Here is a 26547-nt window from a genome sequence, read left to right as displayed (position 1 = left end):
TTGGTAGACACTTTATTCTCTGAAGGGGTATACACAAGAAAACAGCACCCATGGGTACCAGGTACCCCCTCCATTGGGGAACAAACATTTGCACATCTTTCACATTCTAAGGACAGTGGGAACCACAAAAGTTCTATCCCAGCTCTTTGTTGCTGAGGATTCAGCCCTTTCCCCAGCTGCCCCAGAGGTGTCAGTAGCATCAGAGGCTCATCAGTTCTGTGTGGGCAAGACAGGCTTGAAAAGCCAATAGTTCTTAGCTCTTGAGCAGACAAAAGTCCAGCCTGTTCCTGGCATTCCTGACAGACTCCATCCTGACCCACTGAATTTCCCTTTTGCTAGACCCTACCTAACTATTCAGCTGATGTGCCTGATTTAATCTTTTCTTAGCCCGTCACATCCAGGTATCTCTTTACAGTACATGAAGGCAGCTAGGTGACTCAGTGGATAGAGTGCTGGATCTGGAATCAGGAAGACTCGAGTTCAAATTCGGCCTCAGACATTATCTGCGTGACCCTGGGCAAGTCACTTCACCCTATTTGCCTTAATCCACTAGAGAAGGAAATGGCAAAGTACTACAGTGTCCTTGTCAAGAAAACCCCATGGACAGTGTGATCATGAAGAGTCGGACATGACTAAATGACTGAACAATGATTAGAATACATGAACTAACACACAGTGAAAGACTTGGCATTCCTCTTTCTGCCTCTTCTTTATTGCTTCTCACCTACAGCCCCCTCTCCACCACTTTGGTCAGACTAGCTGGCCAGGTATTGCACTTCTAACGCCCCCAATCCACTCCCATCAGCAGCACTAGGCCAGACCACAACAATAAACAGACCTGCAGAAACACAGCACTTAGGATAACAGGGTCATAGATGGAGAGCTGGAAGGCTCCTCAGAGGCCACCTAGTCCAACCCTTCTTATTTTAAAGAGGAGGAAACAGGCCAGTTTAGGATAAGTGACTTGCCCAAGGTCACCTAAGGTAGTAGTGTCTGAAATGGGATTTGAACCAAGGTCCTTTGCCTCCAGGGATCATGGCATTCCTACTGTCCGGCACTGTCTCCTTCGACTCCATGTTCAATTGCTTAAACAAAAGCAGTGACTCCAGTTAGCACCTGGCAGGACCCAAGGAGGGGACCAGCCTATGTGGTCAGAAGCAATGGCATTGCCTTCTTTCTATGCCTAAGAAGCTGAGAAGTAAAGGATGTGCAGAGGAGGACATCCTTCAGAAGCCTTGGAAGGGGACGTGAAGCATTATTGGGTTGTGTCAGTCTGTGGTGAATGGTTGACTCTAGCAGGCTCAGTAGTAATGAGACCAAAGCTGTGGGTTCAAACCATGTGTTGTTTCCTGCACAGAGAAAAATCTTTGTTCTGCAGTCACAGACTGTATCCTCAATCCAGTCATCTTGTAGGCGTATTCTATGGGCCAAAAGAATGACTAGGCAAGAGAGTGTGGGTGGCTCAGTTTGAAACCCCCCCCACTACCAAAAACCCCCAAAAATGCATATCCTATTCATAACAGCCTTCATTTCTACATAGGAAGAACTATACATGCTCTGATAACCAGTACGAAGTTAAACCTCATCCTGTGCCTGCCTTGTAGCTCTCCAAGAAACGGCCAGAGAGATGGCCCAAATTCAAGTCACTCTATTGCCTTCACTTTTTTTTTTGTAAAAGCGATAATGTGGGGGCAGCTAGGTGGCGAAGTGGATAGAGCACCGGCCCTGGAATCAGGAGTACCTGAGTTCAAATCTGGCCTCAGACACTTAACACACACTTACTAGCTGTGTGACCCTGGGCAAGTCACTTAACCCCAATTGCCTCACTAAAGAAAAAAAAAAAGAAAAGAAAGAAAGAAAGAAAAGAAAAGAAAATTAATTTTTAAAAATAAAACTCACATTAGTTTTAAAAAAAAAAAAGCAATGATGTGGGAATGGCTTGAGATGGAAACCTCCCAAGGCATACTAGAAGCACAACAATGATAGCTGTTTTTGCCAAGAGTATGGTCCTTGTGGTCATGTCTGTGGCTGAAAGTACCAGATAGGACCTAAGAGATTGGGAATTTTTTTTAATATGTGAGTATTCTTGGCCTCTCAACTGAATTTTTAAAAAATCTCCAATCACTGGGACAGGACCTGAGTACCCAAGATGAGAGGCTTGGAAGTTGGAGATAAGGCAAAGTAGGAAAGGATTTAGTTTTGTCACTGAGTTCAGACATGTGCAACAGAAGTTGTATGTTCCTAAGTACTCCAGCACAACCCCCAATCGATTCTGAACTCTTAATAAGCTACCAGGTTCTAAGGGGAATGTTAGTTCCACCTTCTTCCCAGTTCTTCCACTCTTTTTTTCTTGGTGAGGCAATTGGGGTTAAGTGACTTGCCCAGGGTCACACAGCTAGTAAGTGTCAAGTGTCTGAGGCCAGATTTGAGCTCAGGTCCTCCTGAATCCAGGGCTGGTGCTCTATCGACTGCGCCACCTAGCTGCCCCTCAGTTCTTCCACTCTTACAGTGTTGGAGTGAGAAGAGGAGGAAAGAGACAAAGTTTATCTAACCTCAAGGTGCACCCCCCCAAAAAAAAGAGCCGACTTCCATGATGGAAAGGATTTTTCCCTCCAAAGTCAAGGACTATAATTCTATCGGTCACTGATGCATGTCACAACAATAACTTGGTCTCAGCTGCCTAGAGTTGAGAGGTGATGGCTTACACAGTTAGTAAGAGTCAGAAATAAGATCTGAATCCAGGTCTTCCGGGCTACGAGTCCAGCACTCTATCTACTATGTCCCAATCAAAAGTGAGGGAAACCTGGAAGGTAGCTTAGAATTTAAGCAAACATACGCAGCTAATCAGACAACCAGTCAGATGAGCGCATTCTCTATGGGTAGAAAAATAAATAAGTGGCAGAGTAAGCTCTTGGTGCCTTTGGGGGCGCTATTCAGGCTTCCGGCTCCACCTGCCCTGACTCAATTGGAGCTGGAACAACAGCTAATGGGTTGCTCCTGGAAGTATCCTGCTACCCTGCCCTCAGCTGAAAGGCAACTAACCTGAGGTCCTGTCTGGGGACACACACAGATGCCTACCCCAAACAAATAAGCTTCAAAACATCCTAATATCATCACAAACATTCGCCTGGGGCTGGAGAGAATCCCTATGCAGCCCTGGGTAAAACCTGAAGATTTACAGGTAGTGAGTAGGTTATGGAATTTCTGGAGTGCTCTAAGGAATTCTGGCTGGGCAGGTCAAATCCCAAGCCTGAATTCTCTTCAGACCTCAAAACCCCTTGTGTGCAACCCGGAACCAGCCAGAAGCTGCCCCCAGCCTGGAGTTGGTTGACATAAGTGGGGTCTTCCTGAGCCTACCTCAAACCCTGAGGCCAGAGAGACTGGAAAAGGCCCTGAGTTTGCAGTGAGGAATGGAGCACCCTGACACCCAATTTCCATAGGTGCCAACTTCTTGTGGGACGATGAATGGATTGGCACAGCAATCTTTGTCTTTCTAGGTTCTGCCTTTCCAGTATATCAGGCCAATAGCCTCAAGTTAACTCTCTCCCTGGCCCAATTCTGTCAAATTACCACTGATCCATACAGTCCCTAGACATTCTCTTCCTGAGATTAGGGTTCTCATTCTCTTGCTCCCTCAGAGATCAACAAATACTAGTTCTTTGCATCTGGGACCTAACTTTCCTCCTTTATTCCTTCCCAATCCCGTGCTATATTTCATAAAATAAAAACCTATATAGTCATGCAAGAGAATGACCAGTAGAACCCTGACTAAATGTGGGACATCATTTAGGGTTACTCAAAACCTGCTCCCCAAAGAACCCCAAACCCCTCAGAAACACTCTGAAATTGGTCTATAATGATGCAAATATTGTTAGCTCTAATTTATGAGAAGAAAAAAACCCAATCCACAAAACAATGAGTCCATAGTGGGATTCTTCAGACCTTAAGGATTTTACTTAGATGAATACAAAGGGCAAAAGAACTAATCCCCATTGGCCCCATCTATTTATTCGGCTTATCTCAAATTGGACCTAACAGTCCCTAATGGCTATAGACATCTCTAAACAGCTCTACCCATTTGAGTAGAAGTAATCTGAGTATTCACAGATGGGTTTGTCTATCTGAAAGTGAGCAGACTATAGACTATAACATATATAAATAATGTCCTGCCTTTTCTTTCCTTTTTAACACCATCATAGAATAACTCACAATTGATTGTGTTTGATTCTTTGTTTGTGTTTGTGTGTGTGTGTGTGTGTGTGCATGTGTGTGTTTTTACAAAAATACCTGTGTAAAGTTCTCTGGGGATAAAAGAGTGCAAGAAAAAAAAAACCTTAGAAAAATAGGTGTTTTTTTTAATTCTACCTCAAAATAAACTATATACATCTGAAGCGCTAGAGGCCTATTCTACCAGTAACTTCTTCCATTAGAAAAAAAATGAGTTAAAAAAATTAATTGCCCATCTCAGATGCATGTTTTATCCAGCTGAAAGTTCTTGAGCTGCCAATGGTCTCAAAGTGGGGGGCAGCACCCCTTTTGTCCCTCCCCCGGCCCCCAGTCCTTGTCCCTTCTCTGTCTCACTGAAAGTTTGAGTCCAAGATTTCCTGGAGCATCTTGCTGACTTGCTTTGGCTGTCCAGCAGCACAGTCCCGCAGTCGGGTGCCCATTTGCTCATAGAGGCTCTTGGTCAGCTGACACACCACAGTGCGGACGTTGCCGCTATGCCCGGGCAGGACCCCGTTCCCAATCATGTTGTTCAGGAAGTACCAGAGAACTGGGAGGACGTGTCGTTCCACACCCTGAGGCTTCCGGGGGTACACCGAAGTCACCAGCACTGGCGGGGAAAGGAGATCAAAAAGCAGCCTGAGTCACAAATGGTATCCTGCTCCCGCCTTCCCCCCATATGTCAGCCACTAGGCTGCCAACACAAGTCAGCTGTACCCAGCCTGTGCCATGAGGCCATGCCGACCACTGCCCCATCCCACTCCAATGCCATGCCTGACCTAGATGCACGTGTTGGCACAAGCCAGATCATTGAAAACTTTGGAGAATATAATTTCAGGGGAGTAATGAGGTCAAAAGCCAGATTGAAAGACTGGAAGAGGGAGCTTTTTAATTTTTTGTTTGGTGAAGAAAGGAAGGAGAGACATAGGATTAGTGGGTATGGTAAAATCTAGTTAGGGTCGCTTGAGGATAAAGGAGATGTGAGCATATTTGTACATGGTAGGAAAGGAACCGTTAGATTGGGAGAGAATGAAGATTATAGTGAGAAGGAGGAGCAATCTACTGGAAAAGATAAGAGGATATGGGGTCAAGAGTACACATAAAGGGGGCAGCTAGATGGCGAAGTGGATAGAGCACCGGCCCTGAAGTAAGGAGTACCTGAGTTCAAATCCGGCCTCAGACACTTAACACTTACTAGCTGTGTGACCCTGGGCAAGTCACTTAACCCCAATTGCCTCACTAAAAAAAAAAAAGAGTACACGTAAAGACTTAGTGAGGGAAAGGACTATATTTTCATCAGAGATTGGAGTAAAGGAGGAAACAATGTGGGATGGAGTCAGGGGTTGTAAGAAATAGTTGAGGGCTTGTGGGATAAGGAGAGGAACACAAAGGGGAGGTTATGTTGAATTGCTGTGAAGTTGGTAAAATATAAGGGGATGATCTCAATTGAGATGACTATAGAGCCATGGGAGGATGGAGAGGGGAGGGGGAGGGGGAGGGGGAGGGGAGGGGAGGGGAGGGGAGGGGAGGAGAGGAGGCTTGGAATAATCGTAATCATGGTGGGGAATTCCTCTCTCATTTAGGGAGGAATGAAAGTGTTATCTTGATCCAGTGAAGGACCCAGGTAGCAATGGATAACAAATCTATAGTGGACCATCAGCAGGGTTGTGACTTACTCTAGTTCCATTCAGCACCATCTGAGTAGGAGAGTGAAAGAGGCAGGTGGTGAGAGTTATCTAGGGCTAGGGTTTGGCAAGATATGAGCAGCTATAGGAGGATGGGGTGGGGATGATTTCAAGGCAGAGGACAGTTTAGGGTTGAACTGGTTCATCAAGGAGTGAGATTAGGAAGGGAAGAAAGGGCAGCTGGAGTAGGAGTGAAGGCCTAGGAAAGTCCTGAGTAGGACTGCAGGTCACAAAAAGGACAAAGATGAAACCGGGAGGGATAAGGAATAGGAGGGGATACTATGAGAGAATGATAGAAGCTCCTGCCGTCACTTCTATGTGGGGGACTCTCTCACCAGCCCTGAGCTATAGTCCTTGGTCTCCAACTTAGTGATGGATGCTTCCATTTTGATGTCCTCCCATCACCTGAAACTTGACATGTCTGAAACTGGAATCATCATGTGCCTCTTGAAGCAGTTCCTCCTCCTGACTTCTCTATTCCTGTCAATGATCCCATCGTTTTTCTGTCACTTGAGAAGAGGAGCTCTGAGTTATCCTTAACTCTTCCCTCTCTCTCGTCTCCACACAGCCATTCAGTCACCCTTTCTTCTCAATCCTTCTCTTGTAATCAGTCTCCCTGAAAGCCTCTTCTCTTCTGAACTCCCCTCTCAATTCTTCCTCCATATAAAAAAAAAATCTCCTCTCCAGTCAGACTGGTGCACTCACCATCTCCCAAATTCCTCACACATTTCTACTTCTACACCTTTGCATACAATGCTCTCTTCACCTAGAATGTCCTCCCCATTCATTCAACAAGCATATGTATAGTATGTACTAAGTGCCAGGTACTGTGCTTTTTTGCCTATCTGAAAAGATAGACCCTTTGGCCAAGGCTAAGGTCAAATCCTACCTTCCCCCAAATGCTTTCCTCACTACCCCTCTTCCCCCACTGAGCTCTCTGGCCTCTGAAATCCTAGAGTGAATCTAAAACAGGGAAGGATAAAACAAAGAATGAGAACCAGAGATCAATATCACTAATGAATATTAGTGAAAAAAATTTAAATAAGATCCTATACCAAAAAAAATAAATAAACCACCATAGCAATATTTTCAATAAATCATTCACTGGAGCAAATTAAAAATATACTAGGGATACAGAGCAGTTCCACATTAGGAAAATTATCACCATAATTAATCATATTAAAAATAAAAACATTCCGGGGGCAGCTAGATGGCGCAGTGGTTAAAGCGCTGGCCCTGGATTCAGGAGTACCTGAGTTCAAATCCAGCCTCAGACACTTGACACTTACTAGCTGTGTGACCCTGGGCAAGTCACTTAACCCCAATTGCCCCGCAAAAATAAAAAATAAAAAAAAAACATTCCAAACCGCATGATTTATGTCAATAGTTCAAAAGTCCATAGGTCAAAAGGCCTTAACAAAGTACAACCCTCACTCATGCTGGAATCTGATAGCACCATTTTCTGTAACACTCATTTCACACTTAGTCTTGTATAGCAGTTGTTATTGTTGTTCAATGGTTTCAGTCATATAGGACTCTTCATGACCCCCCTTGGGGTTTTCTTAAGTCACTTAACCCTGAAGGTTTTGTTTTCCATGGAGTTATGAGAACTCCATGGGACAGATAAGGGACAGAAGTTAGCTTTCACACCAGATTCCATCTATCAGACACCTGCCTCAGGTCATGATTGTCAAAGACCAACCAGTTGGTGTTGGCAAAAACCTGACCTGTTATTGGCCAGCATTCTCTCCAGCATCAGGTCAGATGCAGTAGGTATGTTCAGATAAACCCAGTGGGCCAAACATTTGCTCAAAGCCAAATAATTTCCTACTGCTACTGGCCTAATCAGCAATGACAGGATGAAGAAGGGACTAATGATTCTGTAATCACCCTGTTAGCCTCCCTTCTGTGGGCTAATCTTGCCCTAAGCCAGAGTGAGGCACGCAGGCAACTATGCGCTGGGATGGGACAGTAGCCACTAAGCAGGTCAGGGATGCTTTGAGCATGCCAGGCTGTTAGGCAGGGACAGCAGACCCTGGTCATCTGCTCCCTCTGCTGTCAGGCCCTTACAGAGCCACAAGATGATGCACAACTTGTCCATGATGAATGCCCAGATCAGCTGGCTAGAGGAAGGACAACATGGTGATATTTGAATTGTGATTATGATATGCCCTTTCAGGGGGGCTGTATTTTCTTAGATCATAGAATCATAGTTCTAGAACTGGAAGTGGCCGCAGAGGCCATATGGGCTACCCCCACTCTATAGATAAGGAAATTGAGGCTCGGAAAGCATTGGTGACTTGCCCAAGGTCTCACAGTAGACTAGTAAGTGGAATTAGAACCCACGTTCTCTGACTCCAGACCCAGAAGTTCAATCCATGGGCAGTAATGCTATAGGGCTGGCCAGAAGATGCTCAGGATCAGGAGTCCAGCTAAGCAGTAGAGACCAGAGATCTAGAAAAGGAAGCAGCCAATCCTAGGGAAGTCGGCTAAGATTGGGAGAAGCAAGTGTTAAGTAATCAGGGGGCAGAACAAAGGAGACCCAAAGATTTCGGGACAGGCAGCACCAGCAAGCAGGAAACCCCACAAGGAAATGCTGGCCTGGATTCCAGATTCTAGATCTGCTTTGCCTTATCCTCCTACCTTCCTAGGAGCAGTCCTCTGCCCAGAAATATTGTCACGAGATGGCAGTCTGAGGCACGCTGATGAATCCTGTCCCTGACCAGGGCAGCGACACATGCTTATTCCAGTCCCTAGAGATTCATGCTAAGCCCCAGTGCCAAGTTCACTGATCCCAAAGGCACTCATCCCCACTGGCACAGCTCTCTGCACTTGAGAAGACAAAACCCTCTTAAACTCAGCTGTGTCAGGATGCATGTCGGACTGGAAGAAGAGTCATCTCCTTCTCTTATGTTCCAATGACAGATGCAATCCCTACCACCCTCGCTTTTTGTTCCAGAGCCCGGGCCTTCATTTCTGTTCATATTTTCTTCACTGAAAGAGAAGGAGGCAAGCCAACTCGGAGGAGATCACTGATTGCAGGAATTGGCCGTCAGTGGTCTTTCTAGCTGACTGAGGCTGCAGATGCCCTCCTGGGAGCCGTCAAAGCAGAGAAAGGCCCATTAAGTTTAGGTTTAAATGTAGCTGGGGGTAATTAGCAAGAGATTTACTCCTATTAAGCCAAGTTTTTATTGGCCATCTCTCGGTGTCAGTTGAAATTACCATCTCCTCTGCCCATGGCTAGCACTGAACTTAATGAAGAGTGGCTTCAGGGGGAGAAACAGCTGCCATTTTTAGTCTATTGGAACAGGGTGGAAAAAATGTAATAAAATTCAAGGATTGGCAGAAATGATGATCACCTATTTCTAGGCTGAAGCAGATTGTCTGCATAAGGTCAAAAAAGAATGACCTCGAATCAGGGATTGGTGCATCTAAGCTGGGGGTCTTGTATATAATTAGTGCTTCCCCCCCCCCACTCCATTCCCATATATTTCTGACTTCTTCCAGCTTGTCCCCAAATCACTGCTATTGTCATTTGGGCACCTGGGTGGTAACATGAGAGGCTGAGGGGCCCAGGACAAGAACAGAGGTTGCAGATGCTATAAATTAGCAGGGCCAGTAGGTAAGTTCAGAGAAGTTATCAGTGTCAAGGAAGAGCAGAAGGGAACAATCCATCACTTTGGGCAGACAAGAATTCTAAAGTGGGGGCAGCTAGGTGGCACAGTGGATAAAACACCAGCCCTGGATTCAGGAAGACCTGAGTTCAAATCCGGCCTCAGACACTTGACACTTACTAGCTGTGTGACCCTGGGCAAGTCACTTAATTCCCATTGCCCCGCAAAAAAAAAAAAAAAAAAAAAAAAAGAATACTAGAGTGTATAGATGCAAGGTAAATGAAGTACAGGGTGCAGACTAGCAAATTAGGAAACAATAAGGAAGGGACCTGGACAGAAGATCTGGGCAACATGGAGTAAGGGGTCTACAACAGCATCTGAGGAACAAGGAATTAGAATCTAGGCAAACAAATCAAGTAATAGGCATGGTGCATAAGCAGCAACCTGAGTTCAAGGTTTACTCAATGCCTATGTTTTTGGACTTTTGCAAGGTATCAATCAGTTGTAATGACTTTTTCTTTCTCTGTAAAAAAAAAGTACTATTTGTCACATGGACTGGCTTTTAGGGAGGTGGTGGGGGAGGGATACATGGGATACTATGGTAATGTAAGAAAGAAAATATCAATAAAGACTTCTTTTTAAAAAAAAAAAAAAGAGGGATAGAGCCAAGATGGCAGGGGATAGGCAGTGACAACTTGGAGCTCCCCCAAATAATCACTCCAAAAACCTTCAAATAATGCCATAAGACAATTCCTGGAGCAGCAGAACATACAAAAGGATGGGGTGAGATTATTTTCCAGCTAAAGACTGCTTAGAAGGTCGGTAGGATAGGTCTGTTGTACCAGGGTGGGAGTGGAGCCCAGACCCAGGCTGCATAGACACAGATCGAACCCCAGCCCCAGGTAGGCCACACCAGAGAAAGAGACCTCTGGAGCTTCTGAAACAGCTGCAGCTATGGATACTTCTGAAACTCAGCTCACAGTCTGGTGAGAGGGTTGAGCGGGTGGCAGGGGGTAGATTACAGAGGTGGATGCTGGCACTAAGGTGGAATTCAGTTTTCTTGCCTGTGCTGGGAACCAGGAAGCAGTCTTGAGCGGCAGGCCCAGGTGGGGGAGGGGCACAGGCATGCACAAAGCTAGCAACAATAGTGAGACAAAATTCTGTTTCCAGGTTAAAGAGCCAGCAAGCCTGGGGCTATTTACAGACCAAAGCACAGGCCAGGGGAGTGAAGAACCTGCCCCTCCTTAAATTGATCCACCTGGGACCCCCTGAAGCTTGGGATAGTGCATCCTGGAGGCAGGGCCCCACTTTAAGAAAGAGTTAAAAGCCAAGAAATAGGCTAGAAAAAAAAATTATCAGAAAGAAAAAAATGCAGACTATTAAAAGTTTCTTTGGTGACAAAGAAAATCAAAATACACCCTCACAAAAAGATAACAGAGTCAAAGCTCCTACATCCAAAGCTTCCAAGAAAAATATGAATTGGTTTCATGCCATGGAAGTGCTCAAAAAGGGCTTTGAAGATAATAGAGTAAGAGAGGTAGAGGAAAAAAATGGAAAGAGAAATGAGAGTGACGCAGGAAAGTCATGGGAAAAAAAAGTCAACAGCTTGAAAAGCCAAATGGAAAAGCTCTCTTAAGAAAATAATTGCTTAAGAATTAGGATTGATCAAATGGAAGCTAATGACTTTATGAGAAATCAAGACACAATAAAGCAAATCCAAATGAATGAAAAAATAGAGGGCAATGTGAAATATCTCCTTGGAAAAACAGCTGACCTGGAAAATAGATCCAGGAGAGATAATTTGAAAATTATTGGACTACCTGAAAACCATGATCAAAAAAAGAGTGTAATGATTGGAATGATGCCACCTACTGGAGACTTGCTGTGGGAAAGCTCCACCATGAGGAAAATGCCTCAGAGGCATTGTGGCTTTTCCTTGGTGTCAGGAAATGACGTTTGCTCATGGGTGCTGTCTATCAAGGCTACCAGCCAATCAACTTGAGGAGCCTCCTATGGTCTGGGAGGAGACAGGAAGGAGGAAAGGGAGCCTGCACAGAGAGCGCTGGGGCTTTTTGGGCTTCCTGACTTAACAGATGGCTGACCATGAAGAGGAAAGCTGAATCTCACACTTCTGATCTTCTGGTTGGATAAGAAAGAGCCAGCAAGGTGCTCAGACAAGGAAATTCTCCTTAATAAATGCTTAAAAGTCTAACTCTTGCTAAAGCTTATAATTTATTGGCGACCACTCATTAAATGTTTTAGACAGTTTAGCTAGAATTTTAACCCTTAACAGAGCTTAGACATCATATTCCCAGAGATTGTCAGGGGAAATTGCCCTAATATTTTAGAAGCAAAAGATAAAATAGAAATTGAAAGAATCCACCTATCACCTCCTGAAAGAGATCCCAAAATGAAAAATCCCAGGAATATTATAGCCAAATTCCAGAGTTCACAGGTCAAGGAGAAAATATCGCAAGCATCCAGAAAGAAACAATTCAAGTGCTGTAGAGCCACAGTCAGGATAACACAAGAGCAAGCAGCTTCTACATTAAAGGATTGGAGGGCATGGAATATGATATTCTGGAGGGCAAAGGAATTGGGATTACAACCAAAAATCACCTACCCAGCAAAACTTGTGTATAATTTTTCAGGGGGAAAAGTGGGACTTCAATGAAAAAGAGGGCTTTCAGGCATTCATGATGAAAAGACCTGAACTGAATAGAAAATTTGACTTTCAAATGCAAGACCCAAGAGAAGCATAAAAAGGTAAACAGGAAAAAGAAATCATGAGGGATGTTAAAAGGTGAAACTGTTTACATTCCTAGATGGGAAGATGATACTTCTAGCTCATAAGAACTTTCTCAGTATTAGGACAGCTGAAAGGAATAAATTTGGACAGAGGGCACAAGTGGGGATTGATTATGAAGGGATGATATCTGTAAAGCATTTATTGCTTGTTTATTGTTTTTTGTTTGTGGGGCAGTCAGGGTCATGCAGTTAGGGAGTATCTTATGTCTGAGGCTGTATTTGGGCTCAGGTCCTCCTGGGTCAAGGGCAGGTGCTTTGTTCACTGTGTCACCTAGCTGCCCTATGATGACATCTTTAAAATAAAATTAAGGGGTGAGATGACTGCACTGGGAGAAAGGGAAAGGAAGAGGTGGAAGGGGCAAAGTATCTTACATAAAAGAAGCAAGAAAAAGCTTATGGAGTGGAGGGGAAGATGGGGGAGGAGTGGGGGAATGAATGAACCTTACTCTCATTAGAATTGGCTCAAAGAGGGAATAACATACATATTCAAGTAGGTATAGTAATAGATCTTGCCCTGTAGGGAAGTGGGAAGGGAAGGGGAAAAGGGAGGAGGGGTAAAGTAAGGGAGGGCAGATTGGGGGAGGGGCAGTCAGAAGCAAAACACTTTTGAGGAGGGATAGGATCAAACAAGATGGAAAATAGAGTCAATATCATGGGAGCGAATAGGATAGAGGGAAACACAACAATAGTAACTGGGGAAAGAATTGAAGCAGAGGCAAGAGCAATGTAAAATGAGGATTAGGATGATGATGGTGGTGGTGGTAGTGGTGGTACTTACTTTGTTGGGCTATTGTGATGAAAATTCTTTGTCAGGTATGTAACGATTGGAATAACACCACCTGCTGGAGAGCTACTGTAGGAAAGCTCAGCCATGAGGAGAAAGAGCCTGAGGGCAAGCCATGTGGCTTTTCTTTGGCATCAGGAAGTGACGTTTGCTTGTGGGAGGAAGAAGGGGCGAGGCTGGTGCTCTCGCTCTCTTTTGTCAGGACTCTGGTGGAGAGTGGAGCTAGAAATGCGCTCTCCCTTTAATGAATAGATGAATCTAGGCATTTCTCTTTCTCTTCACCAAATTCTTATTCTCCTTAATAAATGCTTAAAAGTCTAACTCTTGCTAAAGCTTATAATTTATTAGTGACCACTCATTAGATATTTTAGACAGACTAGCTAGAATTTTAGCTCCTTACAGGTATAAGGTACTATAAAAATGTTATCTATTATTGTTGTTGTAATAATCAACCTAATGGGTGTTTTGTGAGGAAATCTCCCTTTAGAGTACTATATAAATGTAGTTTACTATTAAAAAAAAAAAAAAGATGAGCAGGATGCTAGCAGAAAAACCTGAAAAGACTTGCATGGGTTGATGCAAAGTGAAATGTACTATGTGCAAAATAACAGCAATATTGTAAGATGATCTGTTGCGAATGATTTCGTTCTTTTCAGCAATGCAATGATCCAAGACATCTCTAAAGGACTTATGAAAAATGTGATCCATCTACAGAGAAAGAACTGATGGTAGCTGAATAAAAATGGAAATATATTTTGTTGTTGCTGTTGTTAGTTCCTTTTTCTAAAGTTTTTTTGTCTGCTATGTTTTGCAAGATTGCTTGAGTTCTTAAGGGGGGAATAGGGAGGAAGGATGAGAATTTGGAACACAAAGTTTTGAAAAATCAATGTTATGGGGGCGGCTAGGTGGCGCAGTGGATAAAGCACTGGCTCTGGATTCAGGAGTACCTGAGTTCAAATCCGGCCTCAGACACTTGACACTTACTAGCTGTGTGACCCTGGGCAAGTCACTTAACCCCCATTGCCCCACAAAAAAAACAAACAAACAAACAAAAAAGAAAATCAATGTTACAATTTGTTTTTATGTGTAAGGTGGGGAAAATTCTAAATAAATAAATATTTATTTTTTAAAAAAGAATATTAGCTTGTTGGGGATAGGGCCTGTTTCTATGCCTTTCTTTGGATCCTGAGGGCATAGCACAGTGCCTCGTACATGGTAAGTATTTAATAAGTGCTTGTTGCCTGACTGAGTGATGAGCAATATAGGCACTGTTCCACACCCAGAATCCTACTTCTGCTAAGAGAGGGGGGAGCATTTTCAAGGAGACAGTTTTAATCTCCTTTACTAGTAGTAATTGCAAGTTAAGTTCAATCCCTTTTTAGGGGTAAAGTATTCCTAACCAGGCTAGTGGTAGATATTGTAGCAAATTTAATCTCTCAGAGAAGCATAGTGGAAAGAATACAAGACTTGGAGGACGACACTGGTTTTAAGTCCCAGTTCTGCTACTTACTAGCTATATGACCTTGGACAAATCATTTCCCCTCCATAGGATCAAGTCCCTTACATGTAAACTGTATTCTATAGTGGATGGCTTAGATTAATTGATCCCTGAGGTGTCTCCTAGTTCTAACATCCTTCAGTGAGTTAAGGAGTAACATGATCAGGATAAAAAGACTGGATAAGTGGTGGACTCAGTTTCCCCTTTATTAGCTTCACTCCCCATTGAAAGACAAAGAGCCAATATTGTGCTATGTTCAGTTTGAAAAGCACGTTAAAAAAAATTCCCTCTGGATCAATTTCATCAATAGCACCTGGTAGGGAGAGGAGCCCTTGGGTCAGTGAATATGCTCAAGTCCAAGAGTAAAATGCTTCTAAGCTTACTTTCCACCTCTACCACAAGAAAGGAGCTAAAGTTGGGGCACTTTATCTTAGCTGAAATCTGGATATGGTGGGATAACAAGCAGCGCCTGCTATCTAACTGTCTATTCTCAGAAACTATGTCAGAAAAAATAGTGAAAAATGGTTCCCATTAGCCCCCATACAATTTTTGGTAAGGCATTCTCTAATGGATAAATGGTTAAAGGCTTTGAACAAATACTTGCCGAAAGAAGTATTGTAAGAATATTTCACCAATAATAAACAAAACACAAATTAGAACAACTCTGAGGTTTCACCCCTCATAAAATCAATTGGTAAGAGGATAATAAAAGATGGAAATAATCGACATTGGGGGAGGCTACAGAATGAAAGACACACTTACATCCTGTGATTCAAAGTGTGAACTGGTCTAACCATTGTGGAAACCATTTGAAATATTTTTTTAATGACTTTGAAAAAAAGGGAAATGGACCTATTTGTACAAAAATATTTATAGAGCTCTTTGTAGTGGCTAAGAATTGGAAATCAAAAGGATACCCATCAATTGGGGAATAGCTAAACAAGCTGTGGTATATGATGGTGATGGATTATTGTTGTACTATAAGAAATGACAAGCAGAATTATTTCAGGAAAATCTGGAAAGATGTACATGAACTGATACAAAGTGAAGTAAGCAGAACCAGGAGAACATTGTATGCTGTAATAGCAATACTGTACAATGAAGAACTGTGAACGACTTGGCTATTCTCAGTAATATGATGATCTAAAACAATCCCAAAAGACTCATGATGAAACATGCTCTCCACCTCCAGAGAAAGAACTTATGTTGTGTGAATACAGACCGAAGTATATTATTTCTTCTCCCTCCCTCCTTCTTTCCTTCCTTCCTTCCTCTCTTTCTCTCTTTCTTTGAGTCTTCTTACACAAAATGACTGATATGGAAATGTTTTACATGATTGAACATGTATAACCTATATCCGATTGCTTACTATCTGAGGGAAGGAGAGATAGAATTTGGAACTCAAAACTTTAAAAAACCTGACTAAAGTTAAAAATTGTTTTTACATATAATTGAGGGGAAAAGAAAATATTATAAAAAAGAAAATGGCTAAAGTATATAGTTTATAAACCATATATAAACTAGTGCTTAGAGAATTGTATGTTTCAACTATTTTACAAATAGGGTAAACAAAGGAATGGACAGTTTAAGGCAGTTAGAAATGAAAGGGCAGGAGTTTTTAGGCACCATGGGAGGGATACATCAGGAAAAGGTAGAGGGCTGTAACATGGGGATCACAAAACCTGTTCTGAGGCCCGGGGTTTCTTACCTGATAGACGCTGCGTGATGTCACACATTGCTCTGCCAGTCAGGAAACAAAGCCGCCCTGCAAATGCTTGTAGCAGGGAAAAGTTGTCTGAAAGGGATAGATTGAAATAGATTGAAATATTTCTTGTGTTTCTGGAGCAGTTGATCCCCAGGGTGAACAGTACCCACTAATAGAAAAGGACACTCTCCGAAAAGCCAAAGAGATTCTTTCAGGTCAGTAAGGTACCCCTAATATAATGAAGTGGAAATTTACCACATAGATGCCTAGTGGCCAGAGGTGCTGGTGGCACAGCACAGAGAGCACTGAGCCTAAAGTCAGGAAGACCTGAGTTCAAGGTCTGCCTCTGACACATACCGCTCTGTGCAGCCCTGGGCAAATCTCTCCAGCTCTCAGTGCCCCAGGCATGCATCCCTAAAACAACAAGGAGCAGAGAAGATCTACTCTAGAGATAGCACAGGGCTATTACCCTCTGAGGGTAGTTATAGGAGACAAACTGTACCATAGATGGGAGGTGCTGCTACACCAATGAGAGTTGTTTTCCACATCCTAATCCTTAAAGCTGGAGCCATTGGATTTATGCATTAACTCCAAAAGACGCCTGCACTTCTCCTTCAGAGGCCAGAGGAACAGAAATGTGTACAAGTAGTCTAGGGGGCGCAGTAGATAGGCTGCAGGATCCGGAGTCAGGAAGATTCATCTTCCTGAGTTCAAATGTGGCCCGAGACACTTAGTAGCTGTGTGATCCTGGGCAAGTCACTTCTCTCTGTTTGCTTCAGTTTCCTCATCTACAAAATGAGCTGGAGAAGTAATAGCAAAGCAGTCCAGTACCTCTGCCGAGAAAACCCCAAATGGGGTCACAAGGAGTTGGGCACGACTAAACAACAAGAAAGTCAGCAGTAACACTGTATGTTTACTGGTTGGGAAGAAACTTTTGAATTTTTCAAAGTATTTTCCCAGCTGATTTCTCCTTTGAGCCTTACAACAACCTATGAGGGTCACCTGGGAGATAGCTAGGGTAGGCATTATTCAATCCATTTTATAGACTGAGCCTATGCAAGTAAGCTTTATATGTAATTCTGAACCTGGAATGTGGAGGGAACTATATATGTCATCTAGTACCACCCCCTTCAAGGCAGTTTGGAAACATAGTGGATAGAACTCTTAACCCAGATTCCAGAAGACCTAAATTCAAATCTTGTCTCAAACACTTACTAGCTGTGTGACTCCAGGCAAGTCACTTAATCTCTTTGAGCCTCAGTTTCCTCTTATGTAAAATGAGGAGACTGGACTTGATAAAATCCCTTTGAGCCCTAAATATGTGACCCCATGAATAATTTCCAAAATTCTATGATCATCTTAAAGATGAAAAAATTGAGGCCAAGAAATTGACCTGCACAGGAAAAAAGGAAAGAAATAAGTATTTATTAACCATAAATATGTGCCAAGCACAATGCTAAGTGCATTACAAATGTTATCTCATTTGATCCTTTCAACTACCCTGGGAAGTAAGTGCTATTACTATTCCCATTTTACAGTTGAGGAAACTGAGGGAAGCAGAGGTTAAGTGACCTGCCCAGGGTCACACAGATAGCTAAGTATCTGAAGCTGCATTTGAACTCAGGTCTTCCTAACTCCAGGCCCACTGAGCCACCTAACTGCCTCTAAGTCACCAGAGGCATTTAGTCTCAAAGAAGTCACCCAGCAAGTTACGTACAGACTGAGAATTAGAATTCACTTCTTCTGACTGCTAATTCTTTCCTTACAATATTATGTTGCATCCCATTTGCTGCCTCAGATTAAATTTTACCCCATATATAATAAGCTCCCTGAAGTCAGGGACCATGGCCCAGCTATAGGAAAACCTGCTAAGTCTTGGAAATCTCTGGCTCTGGCTCTCTGGGTCGGTCTGTCACTCACTCACTCTCTCTCTCTCTCTCTCTCTCTCTCTCTCTCTCTCTCTCTCTCTCTCTCTCTGTCTTTCTCTGTCTTTGTCTCTCTCTCTCTTCCTTTCCTTCTCTCCCTCCCCGACCCCCCTTTTCCTTTCTCCACCCCCCACCTCCCATCTCTCTATTTCTCCCTCTCCCTTTCTCCTCCTCCTTCCTCCCTCTCATCCTGGCCCAGATGTCCAAGTCTCTTTCAGTCCTAATATCTCCTATAGTACAGAAAAAAGAACAGACTGAACTCATTCACTCTAAGGTATTATTAGCGTTAGCTCTGGAAAGCACTACCATTGTAAAAGAGGGTCACAGGAGGAGAAATGATTGGCCCAAAGAAATGATGGAATTTGGGGCACTGATGAGAGAAATCTCCTATTATTCCATCTCTAAGTAAAGTTGGCCCCAACAGGAACCACTTCCTTTTTTAAAATTTCAGTTCAGTTTCATTCCATGTTTCCTATACACCTGCTACATACCAGCTACTGTGTTAGATGCTGGGGATGCAAAGATAGAATAAATATTATGTTCTCTATAAGTAAAGGAGAAATGCAGACAGATTGCTTTAATAACAATAGCGAATAAAAGGTCACTGTTAGGGGAAAGGGAGGGGAAAATGGGGAAGGGGAATGTCACACCATCATGCCTAGTTTTTCCTTGAACCCACCAGCATTGGTTAAATAAATATCAACTGACATGTTGAATTTAGCGGCAACTTCATCATCCCTACACTACAATTAGCTCCCCCTCGGGCCTCAGTCAAACCAAAGTAGTGAAGCCTGACTCCTGCCTTCCTTGTGCTAAGGCAGCTACTTGGAAACATATATAAAAACAGAGCTAGTCCCACAGAGAGTGAGGAAAGTTCGTAATGGGCAGTGGTGCAATACAAAAGAGTGTTGTTTGGAATGGCAAGGCCTGGGTTAAAATCCTGGCCCTGCTATTTACTGTTGATATGACAATGGGCCAGATCACTTTACCTGGCTCAGTCCCAGTTTCTCCATCTATAAAATGAGGAAGCTGGGCTTGATGACTCCTAAACCCAAAGATCTCCTGTAAGAACACACAGCTGGACTATTCCTGCCCCACCTTCCCCATGCTGATAGGAAGGTTGGGTGGGTACACCCTGACCCTGGGATTTTGCAGAAACACTTTGACAGTTTCCATGAGTAGAAGGTAAGACAAAGAAGACACCCTGTTCTTTCAGAGAGCATGTTTATACCTGTAGGTGAGTTGCAAGAGAGATGAGGTATTACGACAACAAGCCAAACCAAGGAAGCTTTCTCCATGTCTAAATCATCTGAGGCTAGAAAGACTTGGGACCTCACCCAGGGACTGTGCAAAAAGCATTGAACTGGGGCAGCTAGGTGGCGCAGTGGATAAAGCACCGACCCTGGATTCAGGAGTACCTGAGTTCAAATCCAGCCTCAGACACTTGACACTTAACTAGCTGTGTGACCCTGGGCAAGTCACTTAACCCCAATTGCCTCACTTAAAAAAAAAAAAAACAAAAACCTTGAACTGGGAGTTAAGACCTAAGTTTTAGTCAAAAGACTAGCACTAATGAACTGTGTTAACTTGAAAAAGCCACTTTTTCCTCTCTGTGCCTCAGCTTCCTCATCTGTAAAACAGGTAGAATCAGTGGTCGGCTGGTCAATGTTTAACAACTGGCTGGAGGGGGGAGGGGGTTGTATGCACAACACATATTACATTTTCTCTATGACTTTAAGTCTATTCAATCAACCAACAATAAACTGAGCCTGTGGCATCTGACAATTTATGATGTGTAAATGCTCACATGGAAAATTTAACAACTGGATCTCCAGCAGGTTCATCTAGGCTCCAGGACATTCCTGGGTAGGATACTCATATTTCAATACTTTGTCCAATCTGTGATCTCTTCAGTGTTGGTCCCCCCCTCCCCCCAGAAGTATAAGTCATGTCCCACTCAAGCGTCTTCATCCAGTGCAACCTGTCCATATTTTCCTTCAAATCCTCCACAAGAAGTCTGACCACCCGGTCCTCTTAAATCACAGGTCACATGGTTACCAAAGCACCATGTGAGCTGTTGTTCTTCATGCTTGGCTGTTCCATATCCTTTTCTGGTAATATATCTCTTTGGGGGCAACTAGGTGTCACAGTGGATAAAGCACCAGCCCTGGATTCAGGAGGACCTGAGTTCAAATCCAGCCTCAAACACTTACTAGCTGTATGACCCCGGGCAAGTCACTTAACCATCATTGCCCCGCCAAAAAAAATTGTGTGTGTGTGTGTGTGTGTGTGTGTGTATATATATATATATATATATATGTATGTGTGTGTATGTATGTATGTATGTATATATACATACACACGTATATATACATATATACATATGTGTATATATGTATGTATATATACATATATTATAAATACTATATATCTTTAATTCTTTCCCCCATTTTTTACATATAATTTATCATTGCTCTCATACTACAGTCTATTTATATCCACTATGTGTCCCTACATTGCCTTTTGGATCATCCACCATTGAAATTCTCAGAGACTATAATATTCCATTATTTGTAACCATACAACATCACCAGAAGAACATTTATTTACATTTACAGGATGGGGTTCTACCTGGAAAGACTCATATGAACTGATATATAGTGAAGTGAGCAGAACCAGGAGAACATTGTGCAGTGACAGCATCATTGGTCCATGAGCAATTTTGAATGACTTAACTACTCTCAGCAATACAGTGATCCAGGACAATCCCAAAGGACTAATGATGAAGCATACTATCCACCTCCAGAGAAAGAACTGATGCTGATTGAACACAGACTGAAGCATGCTGTTTTGCGCTTTCTTTTTTTTATGTGAGTCATTTTATAGAAAATGACTAACATGGTAATTTTTTACATAATTGCACATGTATAATCTATATTTGATTGTTTACCACCTCAGGAAGGGGGGAGGGGAGGGAGGGAATGAGAGAGGGATAGAATTTGGAACTCAAAACTTTAAATACTCAAGATGGGGTTCTATTTTCAGGGAGGAGCTTGGGGTCACTGAAAGCAATGCCCAATTTTGTAAAATATATTCCAGCAGGTCTTCTTGCTTCCCATTCAGTTCCAGGCCCAGCTCACTATCCATCTGCAGCTTAATGAGCTATCCATCCAGACAATAGGCATTCTTCATCTACTTGGTTTTTCCTGCATGGATAGTTAGGCCAAACTTTTTGGAGTCCTTATGGGTCTCATCAATGAGGCACTGCCATGCTTCAGTGCCCCTTACAATGAGTGCAAAGTCATCTACAAACAGTACTGTTGTCAAACTCAAACTATTGACTTAGAAAACCACAAATTAACACTATCTGTGTTGTGCCGTATCTTTGGTAAACATTTCCCAATTATATTTTAGGGCAGGAATTTGACACTTCTGAACTACAAGACTTCTCAACATGTATAGAGTCTGCCTCTTCTACTTGGACTCTGCTTTTGACATCTTCCATGTCAGTGGTGAACACCTTTGGTAGCGCTATGTCTCCCTGTTTTATGCTTTCTTTTATATTACAAATCAGAGTCACTCAATGGTCATCTCTATTATTCAGTCTTCCAAAGACTCTTATATGATTTTGACATATGCATGTGAGATACCTTTGGAGGAGAAACTTTAAGATGGCATTTCACTCTTTTAAATCAAATTCTTTTTTTATAATAAACAAACAAGTTATAAAGTGGGGTTTTGCATTGTCAATATTCTTTATTCAACTTGTGACTACAAAAATACTGTCACATAAAAAATATCACTTGAAAAAGTTTGGCTATCCTTTCTCATATTTTAAATTAAGTATTTCCTCAATATATAAGTAGCTTATTCTCACAAAAAGAATATTTGAAGGGATGAGAAAGCAGGGATATAGTTTGGTTAGGTATTCTTTTTGGTAGTAATAACACCCAAGAGTTGATGTGACAATGGGACAGGTCACTTTACCTCCCTCGGTCGCAGTTTCTCCATCTATAAAATGGCACTGTACTTGCTCATTTAAATCCCTTAAGACCTTCCTTCTTCCTGGTTAGCTTCCTGACTTTACAGGATGGCCACACTCAAGCCAGTGAAGAGTCCCAGGATCTTGGATTGGGCAGGGCCTTAGATATCAGATCTAGTCCAACTTTGTACTCATGGGAAGGCCTCGACTTGCCTATCCTGCCTTCATGCTGTGTTTTCTCCCCAGGCGTCACATACTCTGCTTTTTGCTAGTGATGAATAGGTGGTCAGCACTTCATTCCATAAACTTCTCTGACTTCCCAAGGTGGAAAGCTTGAGGGACTTGTAACCAGACCTGGGCCTGAGGCCCGGCTCTCATGCTCACTAGCTGTGTCCCTTGGAGTAAGTCACTTCATTTCAAAGATGATACTTGCTCTACCACCCTCATAGGTTTGTAGTGAGCGAAGCACTTTGCAAAGTGGTCAGAACACCATATTACAATGACCTTCCTATTACTCTGCATTCAGAGGCAGTTCTTATAGACTTGGTATTGAGAAGACTTGAATGTAAATCCTGTCAGATACTGAGATACTAGGGGCATATGCCAACATGGCACAGTGGATAGAGTGCCAGGCCTGGGGTCAGGAAGACTCATCCCCCTGAATTCAAATCTGGCCTGAGACACTTACAAGCTGTGTGACCCTGAGCAAGTCACTTAACCCTATTTGCCTCCATTTCCTCATCTTAATATTAAAAACAAATAAATAAACATCAGATCTGGGATTAAAAAACAAACAAAAATAAAATGAGCTGGAGAAGGAAATGGCAAACCACTCCAGTATCTTTGCCAAGATACAACTGGGGGAAAAAAATGACCCAACAGCAACTGAGATACTTATTAACCATGCAACCTTGAGCAGGTTACTTAACTTCTCTGTGCTTCAGTTTCCTCATCTGTCAAATGGGGATGATATAGTACCTACCTAAAAGGGTTGTGAGGATCAAATGAGATAAGGCTTCTAAAGCATTTTACAAACCTTACAGTGATGCATAAATGCTGCTGCTCCCCCTCTTAAAAGCCAACTTTCTCAGGTACCAGCTCAAGGTCATGTCATCAGCCTGAGAACATTCCATTCCACCACCCAGGTCACTGAGGAAAAGTTACCCATAATACCTAGCATACTCCTACCTTTATCACATACCCCCATTGCTTCATTTTCATCATTTGGTAACCATTCAACATCTACCCTTTCAGCCATGGGGCTACAATGCTGAGAAAATGAGGTTCAGAGATATTCAGCAACTTGTCACAATTCACATAGGATCACAATTAGTATCAGAACCATAAAGACAAAGGTCGTTTACATTTTCCTTTGGACAGCTTTGTGTCTGCAATTGACTTTCCTCCCTACTTCAGTTGGCCTTAAGCCAGTGATTCCCAGACTTTGTGTCATGGACACCTAAGGGGTTAGGTAGTTATTTCAAGGGGTCTACAAATCTAAATAAAAATCCATTTTTAAACAAAGCAGCAGATCTTCTGAGGACTAAGTAATATGTCATACATCTATGTATTATTATTTTCCAAGTAGATATTATTGTTGCTTATTTGTTTTCAGTCATGTCTGACCCTTCGTGACCCCTTTTGGGGTTTTCTTGGCAAAGATTCTGGAGTGGTTTGTCTTTTGCTGCTCCAGTTCACTTTAACAGATGAAGAAATTGAGGCAAACAGGGTCAAATGACTTGCCCAGGGTCACATAGCTAGGCAGTGTCTGAGCCCAGATTTGAATTCAGGAAGATGAGGGTTCCTGACTCCAGGCCCAGTTCCAACCACTGCACCACCTAGATGTAGATCCTATTAATATATGTCACTGACCTCATCCTAGCTCTCTGTCATCAGTCCCTGCATCAGACTTTCATCACTCCCCCACCTACTCTACTTGCTACAATTTCTGATGAGTTTCCCTGCCTCGGGGCTCTCTCCTCTCCCATCCATCTTTCACAGTTGTCAAAATGATGTTCTAAAGCACACATTGGCCCGCGAAACCCCAGGAACTCCCTGTTCCCTCTAGGATCAAATAGAAACTTGTCTGTTTGGCATTTAAGGGTCTTCGTGACCTGACTTTGAGCTTCCTTTCCAATGTTACGTCACATGGCTGACCTTAATACACACAATGGCCTGGCTAAACTGGCCTTCTTGCTGTCCCTCCTGCACAACATCCCATCTCTCATCTCCATGCTTTTGTATAGGCTGTCCCCCACACCTGGAATACACCCCCTCTTCACCTCTGCCTCTTAGAATTCCTGGTTTCCTTCAACATTTATGAGACTCATACACGACCTCCTGTGAACATGAAGCCTCTCTTGATCCCTAGCTACTATGCCTCTCCTCCTACAAAAAAGAAAATTATTTTATATATGTTGTTTAGCCGATTAGTCAGGTCTAACTCTTTGTGACCCCATTTGGGGTTTTCTTGGCAGAAATACTGGAGTGGTTTGCCATTTCCTTCTCTAGCTCATTTGACAGATGAGGAAAATGAGGCAATCAGGGTTAAGTGACTTGTCCAGGGTCACACAGTTACTAAGTGTCTGAACTCAGGTCCTCCTGACTCCAAGCCTGGCACCACCTAGCTACTCTGGCTTGTATTTACTTTGTTTCTATTTTGCATATACTTATATGTATGCATGCTATCTTCTTGAAACTCTGTAAGCTCCCTAAGTGTGGCAGAGACTATTTCATTTCTGTCTTTGTATCTCTGGCAACTAGCACAGTGCTGGCACATAGTAGGTGCTTAATAAATGTTTGTTGATCGACTCATTATGCGTTTTCTTAACCAACAGTTACTAATAGTATAACTGCTATTTTTGGTGGGGGCAGGGGATGAGGGTCTATGACATTTCTTATTTATTTCTTCCTTTTTCTTCTTTTCTCTTTCCTTTCCTTTTTTGTTTCTCTCTTTAAAAAGAAAAACAATTATAATAGTTAAATAATAGAGAGATAGCACATTGTGGTGGGCAGAGGGCCAGTCTTAGAGTGACTGGAGTTCAGTCACTTGGGTACAGTCACTTAACCTCTCATGGCCCTGAAGCAACTCTTGAGACCCAGGGCTACAGAGATAGAGCTGATCTACCTGGAGGGAGGATGTTTCTCCACCAGGAGCCCTTCATACTGATGAAATCACCAAGCAGATCCAATAATAATCAATCACCTTTCACATTTAGATAGTACTTTTTGTGACTATGGGTCTCAGGGACCTGGGCAACTCTCAAGATTCTGAATTAGTGAAGAGCTGCTGATTGTCACTGTTGAAGGGAATTGCCCCCATGCCAAGAAGTTCCCTATATGATGAAATCACAGGTCCAGGGCCCCCCCCCCACAAACACACACACCATTTTAAGGTCTGTAAAGCACTTCATATACATCATTTAATTTGAGCCTCAACAACCTTGTGAAGACAAATGTTAGATTTATTATGTCCATTTTACAAATGAGGAAACTGAGGTTCAGAGCAGTTAAGCTATTTAGTAACAAAACTAGTGTCTGAGACAGGATTCAACACCCAGATTTCTTCTGACCCCAAGGTCAATGCCACATTGCCTCTTTAAAAAAGGTCTTTACACTTGAAAATTTTGGTTTGTGTGGATTATAATCTGTCTGCCATCTCCAGACTCAATGAAGATATGGAGAGGTAGTCCAAGAGCATATACAAGTTCCATACTGAAGACAGGGTAGAATTAAAAACTCATGGGGCTGGGAGGCAGCTAGGTGGCGCAGTGGATAAAGCACTGGCCCTGGATTCAGGAGGATCTGAGTTCAAATCTAGCCTCAGACACTTGACACTTACTAGCCGTGTGACCCTGGGCAAGTTACTTAACCCTCATTGCCCCGCCAAAACCAAACCAAACCAAACCAAAACTCATGGGGCAAAAGCCTGGTAGCAGATTGTCCAACTTCAGTTAAAGCACTATATAAATGCTTCTCCTTTTCCTCCTCCTCCTCCCTCTTCTTTTTCTTCCTCTTCTTCCATATTAATGAAACGGCTTCACACATTCAATGTCCTAAACTGCACTACTCTCTCTTCTTTGGTCTGAGTCTCAGTTTCCTCAGCTATAAAATGAGGATAGTAATGCTAGCACTTCCTGTCAAGGCTACTATGAGGCTCAAATGAGCTAATTAATAGAAAATTTTCCTTTGCAAAGTTTGAAGCTGTAGAAAAATACCCTGAGGCAATATTGAACAGTAAATGAAATCAAGCCTTAGGGTCAAGAAGTCCTGGGTTCAAGATACATACTAGCTATGTGACCCTGGGCAAGTCACATAATCTC

At 42.8% G+C, this 26547-nt stretch overlaps 1 protein-coding gene across 1 annotated transcript in view; it reads right to left on the bottom strand.

The window, feature by feature from the left end:
• Positions 1–2413: 2413 nt before the first annotated feature.
• TOGARAM2 (TOG array regulator of axonemal microtubules 2) overlaps positions 2414–26547 on the bottom strand; it is a 99526-nt gene continuing 75392 nt past the window's right edge. Inside the window, exons 21-22 of the mRNA XM_043986703.1 lie at positions 16322–16408; positions 2414–4834 (exon numbers count right to left, since the gene is read on the bottom strand). Of these exons, the coding sequence (XP_043842638.1) occupies positions 4578–4834; positions 16322–16408 (344 nt within the window). The 3' untranslated portion in view covers positions 2414–4577. The remainder of the gene's footprint in view (positions 4835–16321; positions 16409–26547) is intronic.

This window comes from Dromiciops gliroides, chromosome 2 (assembly GCF_019393635.1).
Source record: "Dromiciops gliroides isolate mDroGli1 chromosome 2, mDroGli1.pri, whole genome shotgun sequence".
Lineage (NCBI taxonomy): Eukaryota > Metazoa > Chordata > Mammalia > Microbiotheria > Microbiotheriidae > Dromiciops > Dromiciops gliroides.
Note: the sequence above shows the minus strand (reverse complement) of the source record. Positions and strands in the feature narration are given on the sequence as shown.